An 18,353-nucleotide genomic window follows, 5' to 3' on the forward strand; every position below is an offset into this window, starting at 1 on the left:
TTTACCATTCCTATCAATTTTGAGTTTTAATGGTTGATTACATGGGAAAACGTGATTATGTGTGTTTTACCATGGGTATTAGGTTTCCCTTGAAATTGATCATAATATGGTATAGTGGCTCAATAAGATTCATAGAGGAGTTGGCCGAAACTATTTAGGAGATTGCCTATTTTCCATTCTTAAGAACTGTGAACATTTGGCATGAGCATGGATTTACCTTTGAGGTTGATCCTCGTTCCTTACATGTTTTTCTCCAACATATGTCCATTTTGGTTCCAAAACCACCATTTATTGAATTAATTATATCCCCTTTGTATTTTTCAACAAGATTTGGCAATTACACATCATTACGAGGACAATGAAGCACCACCATTGGTGTCTACTAGCTTGAGCATTCTACCATAAAATGACAACATTAGCTACAACATTTGATGTGAATATTGGCCAAACATTGGAATGATCTCATCTCCAATGTTTTTATATTAAACTAAAGTGTCAAATTGGTGTTCCATATTTGTTTTTGTCGTGTGTGGGGGCCACTATCATTTTCCTTAACTACTTCATTGTTGATGTATAAAATGGCCAAAGATTTTAATTACTTAAAATATAACCCTTGTGCCATTGTATAATAGATCTTCCTCGCTATTTCTATGCACCATAACATTAAGCCACTAATGGCCCAATAGCCACCAATGTGTTATCCTATAAATAAACAAATTATTATTTTATAGTAAGAAACTGAGAAGGCCTTGAATTTCTCTTTTTAATACATCTCGATTCTCTATGTTTGTGATATCATACTAATATTAGATAGCTTGTACAAAGAGTCACATTCCAATGAAATTGGGAAAACATGCTTTTGAACATATATTCATTCGATGCTTACATTCATTTAAGAACAAATTTAGGGAAGACTTATTATGTTAACAAGATAGAAGTATTGGACCACTCACAATTGCTACATGCATTCATGAATTTCTTGAACATTGAGAGGCATTGATAAATTTACATTGACTATGTTAAAATGTTTCATTGGTCCCATAGGTTCTATGTGACTTTTAAGGAAAAGATGATTCAATGAGAAATCTCGAAACTTTTCCCTTGTTAATCTCTATTTAACTTAGTTCCTAAGAATTTACTCTTGCAATCCTATTTTATGATTGACATTTTCACATAGACTAGGTAATAGGGAAATTGGAATCAGCATTTTACACGAAGCATATAAATTTGAAAGTAAACAAACATACTTTTTAAATTATTATTTTACGTACAATAGAAATAGAAGCAAGGCCAATAAATTTTCTCGATATTTATGATGGTATTATTGAACTACAATAGGGTAGTTAAAATCTCAAAACCATCATAACATTTATGAAAAGAAATTAAAGGTTAAATAATATGAATAGGCATCCAAAAAAACTTTCTTTAACAAAGAAGTTGTACCTTTTCTCTTTCAATTATGAGAAGTGGTTGAATAGGTGATGTCAATACATTTGTAGCCTAGAGGGATCCTTCTATTGTCCAGGGACGGTGGGGGAAGTCCTCGGCAAGAGATAGCACCATTGAATATTGCCACCTTGCAATCGCGACATCGAGAAAACATACAAATGAGAGTGATCCATTGGGAATTGATAGTTGTCAATATAATTGTACCTATACATTGTTATTAAGAACAAGTAACATGTGTCAATTGATCAAAACGATTTTAACACTGATTCATGATTTGGAACTACGATTTTACTTTAGGTCGTTTTTTGTAGAAAGATAATTGATGGGTATATTAACTCAATGGATTTATAATTCTCTATATGTGGAAAATAGATACTATCTTAGAAAGATATATTTGTTTGTTTGATTAAAGACAATCGAAAGAGCCGTTAGAAGGGTGGCTTAGGATCGTGGTCTTAACGTTTGAAGAAGATAGTTACTAATAAACCACAGAACAAAGAAGATGCTTTAGATTAATGTTCTTAAACCCCAACTTTGGAATATTCTTTTATGCGTGCATCTATAATGAAGAATCAAATGATAACCATCAATATGCTCTAGCTGATGCATACGACTTCAACCAACTGCAAATAATGTGGCATATACGTACACATCAAATGCATGCATTATTGTATTCACCTAGGCAAATGTGATGTGTTGATCAATACCATGTTTATTTCTTAGCATTGCACAAACCTACCCATTTGTGAGATGAGGAAAGACACGAGTCCATTTTTATAGGAGACAGTAACTCCTAGAAAAGAAATGTATGTGATAATAAAGGACAAATTCATAAGTGACAATCTTAAAAGAGTTACAACTTTTAGATGCAAAGTGAGCCTCATTTAAGAGTGATCAATAGGTATAATTGAACATATAGTAATTGTAAACCTCTTTTAGAGAGAGTGGAGTTCTTTTGCATAGAAATAACAAACTATTCCCATCATTGCATGAGTAACAACCAACTTTTTTATGCATTCTGTCATATGTTTGTTAAAATCTTATGAGTTGAGTTTACGATTTTGGGTTTCAAGAGTGTTGTTAAAAGATATCGATAGAAATTTCTTACGACGAATCGATCGATCTCTTTGTGGGGACATGGCATTGATGCCCTTATTTAAGTTCACTTAATCAAGGGCCATTGGTGAGTGTGGTAGAAAATACATTAATGCATATTTGTGAACCTTATCTTGTTACCAATTGTAAACTTTAATACATGATTTTGTGGATTATGACATTGTATTGCTAGATCAACCACTCTTTTACTATGACCCTATTCATATTAATCAACGAACTTGGACTCGTTATTTTCTTTTCAACTCTCAAGCTCAAGCCCCACTATTAGAGTTTTAAATGTATTAGGGTGAGTGTAATGTGAGTAGAGTTGTATCAACAAATGGATTGAAAGAGAGATTCACATAGACACGAGGAAAGACAACCTTATTATCTTGCAACAACTTCTCTTTATGAATATGTTATCATGAGACGATAGCCGAGCTTGCCCCATTAACATCTGGAGGAAGAAGGACATGGCAAAGGGTATTGATACTAGTTTGCAAATCCATATATCTATGCTTGAATATCTAGTTTTGTGATGGTTTGGTAGATGGGATGCGAGACACTTGCTTCATGATGCATCACTAGATTCCTCTGTAAATGAGGCATTTTTGCAACGCCTATGTATCATGACATGGGACAAATGTGGAGGCTCACACTTCACACATTATACTACATATGTTGCACCTAACTACAAAACCATATTCTTTGCGGAATGGTGTCGTAAAGGGATACGACCGATTGGTGCCACCACAATTCCACACTTGCCGCAACTACAACCACGCATCTCAACTTGGTTCAGTGACCCATCACTCCTTGGAGATCCACCTGATTCAACTCATTGGAGTTGATTTACATTCTAGACTCAAAGTTCTTTAGTATTATTGTTATTAGGGATTTATTTGCATTATTTTGTAACAAATGTTGTGTAGTCAAAACCATGTAATGTATTTCATGTGCACCATATAACGCACATGCAAAGTTTCTCTACATGTGTGCCACATGGCCCACATGCTTTATATCGTGCACATGCACAAGCTTCTCTAGGTGTGTGCCACGTGGCCTACATGTAATGACATCGATTTAGTATAAGAGGGGAGGATTATTGTCATGGGGGGGAGGGGGGGAACAATCAAAGAGTTCTATTTTGTAAAGGGTTTTTCTCTCGAAGAAATAGCGAATTTCCTATTTTGGCATTTCTTCTTCGTCTACGTTTGAGGAGTAGCGTTGTATGGTATTTTCCTTATAATTCTCAATTCTGACGTCTGTTTTCGACGTTCTATAGCTCGTTGGAAAGCCCTCCAGAGGGCTTTCTAATTTTTGTTTGCACACTTAATTTGGTTACGTAGGTGGAACGATATAAGGTTTTTTGTCTTCACGGGTAGGGTTGCAAACCACTCGTGACTATTAAGATACTTCTAGCTCAACTTCCCACTCTTCTCTTTCATCTTCTTATTTCCACTCTCCTAGTTCAGAACTCTAGCGGTTCCGCCCGGACACGCCAAGCTCTTATATGCGACGTGCTTTGACACGACAACGGGGAAACCGTACACACCGATACATGTTAGAGCCCATACCGTTATCTACCATTCGAACCATTGCTTCCATGCGACTTAGCTCACATGCATTGCGATGTGAGAGAGGGCGTTGGGGCACAAGTGACGAGAGTGGTCGGCTATGCACACTTTTCCCTAAACAAGTTCGTGAGTCTGAGTATCACACTTTGATACAATGCTTTGCCTTTGATCATATTCGACCATGCTTTCCACATCTCTTCGACCGAGCCCAAACCTTGCATGAATTTCTCTCACAACTACAATGTGCACTCTCGATTGCAACATCCATTGGTAAAGTTCTTGAACATCGAGAGTCACTACTCACTCTCACACGTATCACATTAAATGTAATATTTTTGGTCTCATAGGTCATATTTGACCTCCGAAGATGATAATATAATCTATCTATCTATCTCAAGTTTGATCCTCACCATGGGACAAGCCCCATCCCATACATGAATCACAATTAGTCTCGTATGTGTTAAATCTCTTACTCTCTCTCTTTCACACACACACACACACACACACTCTCTCTCTCTCTCTCTCTCTCTCTCTCTCTCTCTCTCTCTCTCTCTCTCTCTCTCTATCAAGTTTGATTCTAGGCATGGGATAACCTTGTCTTATACATATATCATAATTGCTCTTAATACGTGTTAAAAATATCTCTTTGTAGCTTGGTGCTTTACTGTTACGGGCATGACCATATAATATCCCATGGTAAGATTGTACCGTAGTAGTCTATACACACTTTAGCCATGTGTATAGACTACTATAGTACAATCTTACCATGGGATATTATATGGTCATGCCTGTAACATTTACATTGTAGCATCAAACTCTTAGAGTTGAGAGAACCTAACTTCAATCCTCGTCATGGGCTAGGACTTGTTTCATATATAAATGATCTTTTGTGGATGGTAAAAAAGATCTCTCTCTCTCTCTCTCTCTCTCTCAGAAATCTGAAAACATCCAAAGAGTAACCATCAAAATTTGGGAAATTAGTAAGAGTGCTCTTGATACATTGTCGTATGAAATGGGACTTTTTTGTATGTTCCATAGAAAACACATTGGTGCATGTTTGCAAACTTATTATAGAGTGTAGTGATATGGGTAGGCATGTACAACAAATTCTTATTGACTCATGTGCTTTTAACTAGTTGACCATAACACAACATATGATATATGTAAATAGACCATATAGCTTAGTAATTGAAGAGAATGCATGGAGGAAATGTGATACGTAATACAACTTGAGTAAATTTATCCCTTGATCTCACACACACACACACACATTCTCTCAAGAGATCCGAAAAATCTACTTTTGTTGACCCAAAGGTAACTTTTTGTAGTTTAGAAACAACTCAAATGGTTAGGGGGGTGGCCGGCTTTGAAAATTTCCCTAAGAAATATTGATTCATGTTTGCATAAACATCTTGAAGTTCAATACATGAATGCATTACTACCTGCAAGATAGCATCATAAGTGTGTGAAAGAGATGTAAGCAAGAGGTACCAAATGAATTGACGTGGTCAGGGACAAACTTCACTTAGGTACGAGTAGAGAAAGTCAATCACATAGGACTCTTTTTGAAAAGCATGCAATCATCCCAAGTATTAAGGCATATAATTGTCCTAAGTCGGACGGAGATCATTGACAAGGGATGAGGACATGGTCAAGATGATTTATCCATCCCAATCAAAACGAAGGTACAAAGTAGGGTGTGAGCCCAACTTACGTGGATGACGTAGGCTAGATATACATATACATATACATATACATATACATATACATATACATATACATATACATATATTTCTCTTGGGAACACGTAATCATCAAGGGTTTGACCAACTTTATTGATTTGTGTAGGATATATATGTCCTCTTACGGCAATTAAGAATCATGAAGAATGGTTTCAACTTTATGGAATTGTGTGGAGATAGAAGACGGATGAATACATATGTAAGACAAACATGGTCATCTTGAGAGGTACATAAATAAACAAACATATACATACATAGAGTGCATAGGTACATGCATGGATGAACATACAAATGAATTAGAGTTGTTGTCGGAGGCGAAACATGGCATTTACGCAAGCGAGAGTGAGCGATAGCCAACAATAGTCGATCGAAAAGAGGGGGGATCATTTATGATGGATGTTTATGCCTTAGAGATGTGACAGATACATTTTTGAAGAAAAAAGAAGAAGGTAAAAGAAAACCTTCCTCTTTCAAAGAGTAAGCTCTTTAAATATAGCCATCTAACCAATTAAAGAGACATCAACAAACAAAATCTACTTTCTATAGATAACATACATATATATATATATATACACATACACATACACACACACACATGAATACACATGTCTCTCAGACACACACAAACTAAAATTTTCTCTTTGTATATTCCCTCTCTTTCTCTCTTTTACATTCACACTCTCTATAGCAATGGCTATATCCATGGAGGTGGGGCTCATTTCCTTCTGCTCTTTGTTTATGTTTTCCTCTTTTGAGAGATTGTGTTAATTATATTCACATGGAAGGCCAAAAAGAAGAAGCAAAAGGCAGATTAAAAAAATGCACAAGAATAAAAAAGTAAATTTGTGTGTGTGTGTGTGTGTGTGTCTTTTCACTACACTGTTCATTAATCACATCATGACCCTCAAAATTATTGTGTATGCTTCCTGAATCCTCTCTCTTGTTTCTTTTCTAGCTTCATTTTTCTCTTTTGTGGGTGCTCTGTTTCTTCTCTATATAGATAGATAGATAGATAAGATACACACACATCACATAGATGTGTGGGCTGCTCTGTTTCTGTTAAATGCATATACACACACACTCATAGATAGATTGATTCATACATATCTATATGCATAGATTATATACATATGGATGCAAATATAGATACATGTATGTTGATTCATACATAGCTGGATATATACGCATATATCTGTATGCCCATGTATGTATGTATGTATATATGAATGGGATGGGTAATGAGTGCTCTGTTTCTTGGTAATGGCGATGTGGGTTTTCTTCCCTGATTATTTTGTTACTAGTAAAAAAATGTAAGTCTTTTGTTTTCCTCTCTGTTAATGTATGCGTGCTTCTTTTTATATTCTCTAATTCTTATTCATCACACACTCTCTCTCTCTCTCTCTCTCTCTCTCTCCTTATTAATATATAGAGCTCAATTTACATTTAAATATTGGAATCATATACTATTGAGTAATCATCGTCATCATGCCATTGTGGCCAATTGAGCTTTCATGGCATTGCTATAAGTATTTCCAATATTACATATGACATTCTATCCAATTCAATCACCTTTATCTCTTCACTTAGATTCCCACTCATTGCTCTGTTTCTGGGTGTGTCTAATCATTACCCTCTCTTATCTGTCCATCTGTCCATCTATCTATGTATGCCTCTCAATCATTCACTTGCCTGTCCTTTACTAGATGCCCCGAGCATTTGATGTAGAAGCAAATTCCTCTTCCTTTTCCGTGGGTTTTGAATGGCAAAAAAATGATGATGGAGTTCTGATGTAACCATCTCTTCCCTTTTTCTGTCTGCTAATAAAACCTATATAACATGGGCCCAAAGTTTCAGAACAAAAGAAACAAAATAACGTTAAAACACACACATTTTCTTGTAATACATTGGCATTCATTGTATGTTTGCATATATCCTTTATTGAAGTGGAAGAAGAAGAAGAAGAGGAAGAAGGAAATGAGCTATACATATTCATTGCTAATATCATAATGTCTGTTATTGTTTAAGCAGGAATCTTGAACCACTGGAACCTTGAGAGCTTTAATCATCAAGGACAAGATGAAGGTAGGAGAGAGAGAGAGAGAGAGAGAGAGAGAGAGAGAGGGAGAGAGGAAGAGAAGCCATAGTTGAGATGGTGGTTTCAACTGTTTGGAGGTCATTAGTTTGATAGACCCATTTGAACATGTAGCTCAAGAGAACTGATAGTAAAAGTAGCAGAAAATTTGAATTCATGACTTCCGTTGTTAAGTAACCCATCACATTTCTTCTACATCTCTATTCACCATGGTTTTCATGGAAACAAAAAACACCCACAATTCTTCACGTATTTCATGTTAAAGTGAGACAATAAATGGATATGGCTCAAAACAAATGGATATGCTGTGATTGGAATCTCTTTTTTTCTGATTGCTCTTCTTATCATTTTTTTTTTTCATTTAAAGGTTTCAATCTCATTGAAGCATGGATTTGAGAAGTATCATGCAGCCGTACACAATTTATTTGCGGCTTATGGATCATTTGTGGCTACCCATCCATTACCCCCCCTTTTGTAAGGCCCTCTCTAAAACAACACTTTTATGTGCTTTCATTTCTTTACCTATCTTGGATACACTGTTCCGAATAATTGCCTCCTTTTCTGGTAACTCTTTCTTAAATCAGAAAATGTATCAATTTTCTTTTTCTGGTTTGTTTAATGCCAGCATCGGGCTGCTTCTTTTGGGTTCTCTATGCATTGGAATCTTGAAAGCAAAGAATGAGACTGACATTGAAAACCTATGGGTAGAACAAAACTCGCGGATCGTACTCGAAAAGGAATTCTTTAACTCTCGGTAAAATAGCTAAATTTTCTATTCCTTTTGATTTTGAAAGGCTTCTCTCTCTCTCTCTCTCACACACACACACACACACACACACACATTGTTTGAATCTATTTAAACCCCAATGATGATTCTTGCATACAGTTTTGTGTTTATATTGCCTAATCATTACTTAACTCTGTATTCAAGAAGCATCTGTTGATTCAATGTAGTTTTGGAGGCATTGCGCGCAAACAATCTGCAGCGATCACTTTGAAAACTTATCCAAAAGAGAATTTAAATGATCTGGGGATGGCACTGGAGGCTTTAACAACAACTATAAAGCCTTTATATGATGACCTTTTGTTTAACTTTACAACAAAGGACCAAATCAAAGTTGAGCTTCGCCAGGTATTAATGGAATGTTTACAAGAAAAGAAGAAAAGAAGATAGAGAATAAAAGAAAGAAAGAAAGCTATATGAATGTATTTTAAGAGGCCCAAATTGGTGGCTGAAGTATGGCTCTGAGACCAAAATCGAGTACAATGTTTTATGTACAATATATTTTGGGCTATGCCAATGGGACATGGTTAGAAAATGAAAAGAAAAAAGATCTCACTAGCAATACATAATCATAGTCTATATATACATTCATGCACACACACACACACACACACACACACACACACACACACATAAATATCATGGTTTATCCCCAGTAGAAACTCATACAGATCATGAGGTCATTAAGATACACACCATAAAAAGGGTTTGATTGCTATAGGGATATCTATGAATCAGGTACATTTAAGTTAAATGAGTGGGTTCAAACTAATGTATTCTTTTCTTTGAAGGGAGATTTTTGTGAACGTCCATTTATTCCGAAGACTCTAAGAAGTGGAGCTGATCCAAACACACATGGTAATTGGTATGCTTGGGGATACCGACATGTTTCGACATGCGTGTTGAATACAGTAAAAACATTGTTCCCGATAAACACTACTCAATATCAACTACCTAATGATTGGGGGCTTGATATTCTTCCTTGCTACAAACTTTCTCCAATGGATTGTTTCCAAGAAGGGAAAGATATTGATTACCCTGAAGCATTACAACAACTCGAACGCTTAGGTGTGATGTACAAAGATATGATTCTTTTGTTTATTTATATGAAATACCCTTGGTTTTCTTTTCACAAAGTTTCCATGCTTCATTAACAACCTTAAATCACGTTTGAAGAATATAAATTATTCATACTCATTTTTCTAGTTGAATTTTTTGAAAAAAGCTGGAAACTCTTTAGATATATAGTAATAACTTCTTTTTTAATGTTCTATTTTTTAATGTAAATGTTTTTTTTGGTTATTCTGTATGAAAAATGGTAATATGCTCTATTTTTGTCCAAATGTCTTGAGTTTCTAAACACCTTTCTTCTCTGATAGAGATACATCGGTTACTAACTAAAAAAGAATTGATTGATTATCTATGATTTTCCAGTTGTTCTGAATTCGACACTGAATGGCACCTTGAATCAGATAGTTGTGGGGTTTGAGCAGTTTACTAATAACCTCTGTTTGAATCAATTGGAATCGGCACTGAAGAAGAACCCCAAAAGTGTTGGCGTAACTGTGAGTTTGTCATCAGAAGAGACTGCGAATGTAAGTGGGAACGAAGATTTAATTTAGAAATTACATGTGTTTGATGGGCCAATGCTACTGAAGCAAACAGTAATATGTAGTTTGCACTTTTTACTCAGCTTTCTTTCTTATTTTACAGATTTTAAGTGGGATTAAGACGGTCATTAGTGTCTTTGCGGGCTGGGGTTACAACTGGAGACAATCATACAAAAGCATGTCCAATGAAGAGGTAGGTTCTACAAAGCAACTCGAAATATCTATGAATTAATAATGACTTCTTTTGTCTCCACAAGTTTGATATATTTAAAAAGAAAACGATTTTGTGCTTCTTTATGTGTGACAGATCTTGGAGTATTTCAATAAGGCAATGGACTTCTCAAAGAACAAAAGTCTGAGCTTGACTAATCCAGCGGTAATGAGTGAATATTGTTAGTATATTTGCATTAGGAGCTGGCTAAATTCAAAACACAGAAAATCCACATGTGGATATGGTAGTCTCATGATTATTGAAATTGTTTTATAATGAAGCCTCAAAGTTTGCTAAGAAAAGTGACATGTAAGGAGTGCTAATACATAATCTTATTTCAGTTATAAAACCTATATATAATAAATTATGCCAACTCAACTATGATTACTGGCTGGAAATACAGTAGAATATTGAAAATTGAAGTAATTGCTATCATTACCTGACACATATGATCAAACTTGCAATTTTCTTTTTCAGGTGTTGCATTGTATTAGTGAAAAGAGGCCATGTTGTTTGACATGGTTCGGGGCTGTCTCACCTTTGGAAGCATCGCTTGGAGGTCTGGAGTATGGACAATCCGGGAATATATCCTCTGTATGTGAAAGAATGTCTGGGATCTGGCTGTAGAATGTTATATTTTTTCTGTTCAAGAATAGTCTCAACTATGTCTTTTTAAAATTGATGTTTTGGTTTCTGCAGATTGCATCGTTGAGATGGGGAGGTAATAACTGGAACCATAAGCATCCCTTGTGGACTGAATACATCTCGAAGACACTAAACAGGAGTTTCACTGATGAGGAAAGGAAGAATCTTGTTCTTGGGTGGGAAAATGAATTGCTAAAGTATCTTGTTCCTTTGCATGCCAATGCTGCGGGTACCAATTTCACTTCTGGAGCAGCGCTTGATGATTATCAAGTCCAGTTTACAGTTTGGGTACGTATGAAATGTATATGTCTTTTTGGATGTCGTTCTTTTATGCATATGTTCTTCCATTAAATTTTGATTAGCAAGAAAGTTATGAATGTGATTGAAATTGATATTGAGATTCTTTGTATAATTTCAGAGATCAACGGAAGATCTACTCCAAGATGCAAATAGTGTTCCAGTTTGGCAGATAATCTTGAGTATTATATTGGTGTTTTCATATGCATTTGCTTGCTTTGTCAACTTGCGTAATCCTGTACACTCACATACTTGGCTTGTCCTTATGGTAAATAAACTTAACAATCCATTGCAAAGTCTCTTGTTTTGACTTTCAAAAGCAATCGGAACCTTTGCTCATTTTTGCTAGTTCTGTTAATCATGGTATAGGGAATGATCGTGGTGTCTTTTGCTATTCTTGCTGGTTTTGGATTGACATCAATCTTTGGTATTAAGCTGTCACCTTTGGCCGGATCTGTGGTGCCTTTCCTTACACTCGGTCTCGGTGAGATGTTGCATTTTAAATTGCCTCTTATGTTGTCTTCCAAAATATTCTTTGTTAGCAATAAAAATACAATGATTACCTAGTTGTTTAAGGAAACAGATGAACATAATTATGTCATGAATATATATACACTCTTCAATATCTTGCAAAATAACGTTAAAATGTAAACGATTACCTCAAGAAAAAACGCTTGAGAATTATCTAAAAAACTGTCGAAATGGAGGATGTCTACAAGCGATCAGTAGAAAGTTGGTGATTGATCACTTATTTATGGAAAATCCAGCAATAGATAAGGATTTCTCCTACTGAAACTCATACATATTTTAATCTTACAGGAATAGATGATGTTTTCGTTTTGGTCAACATGTTGAGAAACTATTTAGTGGAGAAAAGGATTCAAGCAGTGGATACAACGATCTCATTAGTTCCACAAAACGAGATGAGGCTCACTGTTAGTCATGCCGGGCCTTCTGTTGTCCTAACCACATTTTCGGTCCTTGCTTCTTTCTTCATTTCATCCGTGGTTAGTTTTTTCTCTATTAACAATCATTTGTCACGATGAATTTTGATGATTCCTTTTTCTATAAAAGAAAATAGCAAAGCATGTCAAAACTTGAATGAGATGCAGTACATTATGTAATAACTGACATGTGCAAGAGGCTTAAATGGCATACGAATCGAAAATTATAACCATCATCTGATAATGATACAGCTGGGAGAAGAACATAATAATGAGATATAGACAGATAGATGGATATGTTTTTAATGTCCATGGGAGGCCGATTGCACTCTATGAGATGGGGCCTAGCCCATAGTTAGGATTAAATTTGGGTTCTCTCAATTTTATGACTTTGATGCTACAGTATAAATCACCAAACCAACAGCTAGAGATATATAGATATAGATATAGATATAGATATAGATATAGATATAGATATAGATAGAGATATAGATATAGATATTGATATAGATATAGATAGAGATAGAGATAGATTGATTGTTAATATTTTTTTTGTAGACTCCAATGCCAATTGTTCGGTGGTTTTGCTGGCAAATGGGCATTACTGCGCTGATACACACTTGTGGGATGATGCTCATCTTTATTCCGTTGATGTCGTTGGATGCTCGACGCGTAAAGGTATATCATCCTATCTCATACATATGTATCTCTTCCGTTTGTAGAAGTCATTACTGTTTTTTTGCTACACTTAGCCATAGAAAAACAGTAGTTACTTCTTACTCAAAATGTTGGGAAAAGAACTTAATGAATGTGTTCCTTATGGGCAGGCGGGTATAATTGATCCTTGTCTTTGGTTGTTTTGTGGTTTGAGGAGATCAGGAAAAGGTATTATTTCTCAATAATTATGGGACAATAGTACATTAAGAATTCTTTGTGAATTTCTTGGAAATTGGAATGCAGTAACGAGCAATGAGGTCGATGGAGCGACGTTTAATGAATATAGTGCAAGCACACCCATATCTTTGGCAGTTGCAAAGTATTATGCTCCATTGTTCCAATATAATCTATTCAAAATCATCATGGTAAGCACATTTGTCTGTAATGAAGGAAAAATATCATTAGCTATTAGTGATTTAAGCAAAATAAATGGAAGTACTGTAATATAAAGGGAGGGAAAAAAACACCAAAACACCTCTAGCTGTCCAAATATCTACATGAATGCCCCTAAGTTTTCAAATATTTATCTGAAAACTTAGGGGTATGAAGCCCTAATAAAAATTGTATGAAGCTGGAAATTGTTTCGATAAGGATCCTATATATGGATAATAATGTTTGTTTTGTTGTTGCAGTCATTCCTTTTTGCGGTCTTGCTAAGTTTATCTCTCTACTTTGGTGTTTGGAAAGTTCAACATGGGTTGAACCTCTCGGACATTGCTTTAAAAGGTTCAAAATGATTTGTAATATGTGAAGGAACTAGTCTATGTGATTTTTCCATTGGGTTTTCCACCATTTTAGTTGGTTTGTATTGTCTGCTTATTTTCTAATCACTTTATCATACGATATTCTATAATGTTGTGAAAGTTGGATTGATATCAGTTCCTACCCTTTATTTTTTATTTTATTGTTCTCGATTCTACAGGATCCTACCAACATGACTTTGCAAAATTGGTTGAAAAAATCTATCCACAGTATGATCTTGTAAGAGACATTTTCCTTGTGGGCATAAATCTCTAACTTATACCTTTCTCATGGTTTTGATTTTGACAAAGTTTCTATTTTATTATTTTTATCTAGTATCTGGTAACACAAAACATCGAGGATTACTCAAAGGTGCAAACTGAGCTTCTGGGAGTGTATAATAGGCGAGAGAGTAATCTGTCTACTTTCTTGCCCTCTTCAGCTACAGTAAGTTTTGGGAAGATTATAACAATGTTCTCTAGTAGTAGTATGCGTTTCATTTCAATACAAATAATACACAAAAGGAAACAAAAACAAATCTGTTATTTATTTATATATATACATATATGTAGTGTCGATGTCAGAAGTATGTTAATAACACTTTTGAATGCTCAAAATATACTAACACTTGATTTTGCAGATACTGGATTATACATGGATGGGCAATTTGTACTCTTTTGTAAATATGACTTCAAACACATCATATCCCATTCCGGCCACAGAGTTTACAAACTTGGCACAGTCTTGGTCAACGTCTCCGTTAGGTTAAATGTCTCTATAATCCCCTTTTTTACATGACATCTGCCTCTGAATTGACCTTTCTGCTGAAAATGGAAAAGAATAAGCCATCACAGAAATCTAGTATTGAGCTTAAGTCCTCAGTTTTTATGATGAAAGCTTAATTCATTTTTCTTATGTGCACACGTATATTTTTGATGTGTAGGTATATTCTCTCTTCATGATCTTTACTGCCAGAGTAGCTCTACAGGGCAGCAAAAAAGCTGTTTTGCTGAGAAAGAAAGCACAGACTGGGAAATTGGAGCTACAAAAACTGTGGTATTATTTTGCTCTCCTTTTTTTGGTGATTAGGGGAGATTGATGGATAAATATCCTTTTAAGGTCCATGGGAGACCAATTGTGATCTATGAGACGAGGCCTAGCCCATGGGAAGGATTGAACTTGGTGCAACGAATATTCTGAGCATTTGTAGAAAAAACTTTGGGGGTGTTTTGGATATATTTTCATTTGTTATGATTTTCCCCCCAAGAATCATAAACAATATAGCTATAAATAAGACATTACAACAAGCCAGAACTCATTTGTCTTTTTTTGATATTCATATATACAGGTGTTTGCAAATAGTGTGGGGTCAGATACAAAAAACAATGTTGACATGATCAAACAAACAAGACAAGCATTAGACAACCTGAACAAAGAGTATTTTAATGGAACGAAAGTTGTATATATGTATGGTTTCCCATTCCTATTTAATGAACAATATGTGCACAGCACACATGACCTCTTCATGGTGGTTGGTTTTGCCCTAGGTATGTCTCGCAGGATACATTTATATATCATCTTTGATTTTTTGCTATTAAAAACTGTCAAATGGAACAAGCCTTTAAAATATCAAAGAATTCAAAGAAGCCTTTAAAATGGAAAAAGCCTTTGATTTTTCAAAGTAAAAAAGGTTTATGTTATGTAACAAAGAATTTGAAGAACGTTTGTGTCATGAAGAAATGAAGGTTTATGCAATATCCACATCCTGTCAAAATTATGATCATTGCATATTGTCTACTGAGAAGAAAGAGGAAGAAGAAGAAACATGAAGAAATAAAGGATGACATGATCATGCTAAAACTATGTTGTTGTATGCAGTGGGCGTTTTCTTCGCGATTCTAGTGTTTCAGTTCAGTATTGTACTCTCGCTTGTTATTGCCATTCTTTTGCTGATGGTAGATATCGAGGTTTATGGGCTTCTGTATCTTTTGGGAGCAAAATTGAATGGTAAGACGGAACAAATTAGTTCACATTCTTCTCACTTCAGGCTCAATTATGCCCATCATCTATTATTTCTTACTTATTGGGTTTTCCTATTGTCTTCAGCATTATCGCTCGTTAATCTTGGGATTGTGGTAAGTTTCGACTTATTTTATCACAATTCCGCATCTCTACTTGATTTTTCTTTTTCCAAAACAGCAATCAACTAGTTCCCAGTTTAGGGGAAAATAAAAAGCTTCCCCAAAACTGCAAATCAATTCCCCCCAACCCCTAAAAGAAGTTATGTTTTAATCTGTACATTTCCTTGAGAATCTGTGATGTGTTGTAATTGTGTAGATCGGTATGGCTTCGGAATTTACGTACTTGGCGAGGTCATTTTTGCTATTCAATGGAACAAGGAATGAAAGAGTACAAAAAGCTCTGGAATGGACATTCGAACCTCTCCTGCATGGGCTAGGAACCCAAATTGTCGCCACTTTACCACTTCTCTTCCTGAAGTGAGTCAAAACTTGACATCACCATGGTTCTATTTTACTTATGTTGTGAATTTAGTGATGGGTTTAGGGTTTAGGGTCAAACCCTAAACCCTAAACCCTAAACTTGATCAAATATGTTGTGAATTTAGTGATTCTTACATTCTTTTCTTTTTTTATGCTCAAGATATCACGCGTTCCGGGTGTATTACTTTGGCATGTTTGCGCTCATGGGAGTGCTAGGGTTTCTAAATGGATTTGTCCTCTTGCCCATCATACTCTCTTGGATTGGGCCCCCAACCCTAATGCATATGAAAGAACAAGCACACTTTGTCGAACTTCCGCCTGGTGTCAATAATGTCGAGGCATGTAATGGTAAAGCGAACAATGTGTAAATGACATTTGAAACAAAAAAAGGGGGAAAAAGGCATTAAAAATTTCATTTATTACCTTGATCTTGAGCCAAGCACAACCTTCAGTTGGGAGGTTTTATTTATTTATTAGGTTTACTTAATCTAAGAGTCATTGCTTCAATCAACCAGAAATGGAAATCGACATATCCCAAGTGATACACACATCTGTATCAAAACTACCCATGATGGGAAGCCTACAAGAGATATGATACAAGCCCGGCCTTGAAAGCTTGGGCAAAGGGCATTATATTGGTTTTGTACATCTTTGAGTTACATTGTGTGATTCGAGCCTTCATAGTTAAAAACATGCAACTATCAGGCACATGAGAAATGTATGTAATTCTTAGATTTGGAGGGAAACTTTCTCCTTGGAGATTTCTTTATTTATATGTGCGAGATTTCTCCTTGTAAGCTTGTGTTAAGGGCATTATAATGGTTTTGTACATTATTGATTGTGTTGTTACATTTCGAGTCTTCTTTTAATATTCGAAAGTATGTAACTAATCGATGATTGTGAGCACCCACTTCTTGTTGCTCCTAAACATGGCTCCACCTTGACCTTCATGTGTTTGTGAATTATTTTACCACCTTGATTGCCTTACAACCAAGTTTGCATGGCACTAGAGTAAGAGATTAGAACGGGAGACATGATGAATATGGCTAAAAGAATTAATTGATTCACTATGTATAGAGCAACATGTTTTGTCAACAAGAAATGTACACCTACATCCATTGAAGTAGGAGAATTATTGTATTTGTTGGTTACTCCCTTTTGTTGGGTATGCGTGTTGAACAACTGTTGGGCCTCTATTTGCAAGTGGAATAAATGACCTCAAGATTGTGAGGGAAAAGTTAATTTAGGAAGAAATTTTGTAGATAGGCTTCAAATCAAGACCTTTAGGTTAGAATAGATATATCCAAAAGAAGAATTTGGTTTCAAAATAGAGATATGGAGAAAAGGATAAGGACTATATAGTAGGGTAGACAAAGTTTTGAATCGACATCTTCATGTACAAGGGAGAAGGTAGCCACAAGAACAAGTTGCTAGATGGAGAAGAGAAAAAAACTAAAGTAGTAGAAAAAATTGAACCCCTTGTTGATTGTTTAGATTGTAGAAAGTTGTTTTAAAAGAGGGTGGACATGCATAGTAGTCCTTTGCATGGGGGCTACTATATATGGTCATCCCTATGGTTGGGTGGACAAGCCAAGGATATATATATGTATGTATGTATGTATGTATCATGCCTTTGTTTATCATTTTCTTCTTTGTCCTCTTCCTCATGACACATGTCATCTACTTGGTACATGACTTCGTCACGTCAAAGAGGTTGCTCAAAGACTTGCAACAGATGATGAGTGTTGATATAAGGTCATGCCCTGTGGTTGGGTGGACAAGCCAATGACATATCTATATCATGCATTGAGAAGGCACACCATTACAAGGAATTATCTTGATAGGTCCATCAAACAAAAGAAATCTCATTAACTTTGCAACAAGCATTAGAAGTACAAAACTCCCCCAAAGAACCAGGTGACATTTGATGGTAAAAAAAGTCTCAATT

The 18,353-nt window shown here is 35.5% G+C and overlaps 1 protein-coding gene across 3 annotated transcripts; it reads left to right on the plus strand.

Annotated features, from left to right (window-relative positions):
* The first annotated feature begins 6,552 nt into the window (after window positions 1-6,552).
* LOC147854068 (uncharacterized) lies at window positions 6,553-17,258 on the plus strand. 3 transcript variants are annotated; one of them, XM_087331991.1, is made up of 27 exons: window positions 6,553-6,571; window positions 7,892-7,945; window positions 8,323-8,429; window positions 8,581-8,709; window positions 8,910-9,087; window positions 9,531-9,807; window positions 10,174-10,334; window positions 10,453-10,542; window positions 10,657-10,725; window positions 11,038-11,154; window positions 11,260-11,493; window positions 11,624-11,770; window positions 11,872-11,986; window positions 12,322-12,509; window positions 13,005-13,124; window positions 13,274-13,331; window positions 13,407-13,528; window positions 13,796-13,889; window positions 14,086-14,144; window positions 14,241-14,351; window positions 14,545-14,668; window positions 14,848-14,960; window positions 15,253-15,451; window positions 15,783-15,911; window positions 16,011-16,039; window positions 16,242-16,402; window positions 16,566-17,258. In XM_087331991.1, the coding sequence occupies exons 2-27, from the start codon at window positions 7,940-7,942 to the stop codon at window positions 16,771-16,773; spliced, it is 3,345 nt and encodes a 1,114-aa protein (XP_087188117.1). In that variant the 5' UTR covers window positions 6,553-6,571; window positions 7,892-7,939; the 3' UTR covers window positions 16,774-17,258. The 3 variants fall into 3 exon arrangements, with proteins under 3 accessions (XP_087188117.1, XP_087188115.1, XP_087188116.1); XM_087331989.1 differs by lacking the exon at window positions 6,553-6,571 and adding an exon at window positions 7,344-7,652; XM_087331990.1 differs by lacking the exon at window positions 6,553-6,571 and adding an exon at window positions 7,757-7,779.
* Window positions 17,259-18,353: the final 1,095 nt, after the last annotated feature.

Source organism: Azolla caroliniana, unplaced genomic scaffold, assembly GCF_043228905.1.
Source record: "Azolla caroliniana isolate FFs.n. ecotype wild unplaced genomic scaffold, voAzoCaro1.0.p SCAF_16, whole genome shotgun sequence".
Classification (NCBI taxonomy): Eukaryota; Viridiplantae; Streptophyta; class Polypodiopsida; order Salviniales; family Salviniaceae; genus Azolla; species Azolla caroliniana.

Bases quoted from the DNA above. Each gene is read 5' to 3' on its own strand.
- LOC147854068 (XM_087331991.1), top strand. The intron at 12,510-13,004 runs GTTAGTTTTTTC...TTTTTTTTGTAG, and splicing joins CTTTCTTCATTTCATCCGTG to ACTCCAATGCCAATTGTTCG. The intron at 14,669-14,847 runs GTTAAATGTCTC...TTTGATGTGTAG, and splicing joins TTGGTCAACGTCTCCGTTAG to GTATATTCTCTCTTCATGAT.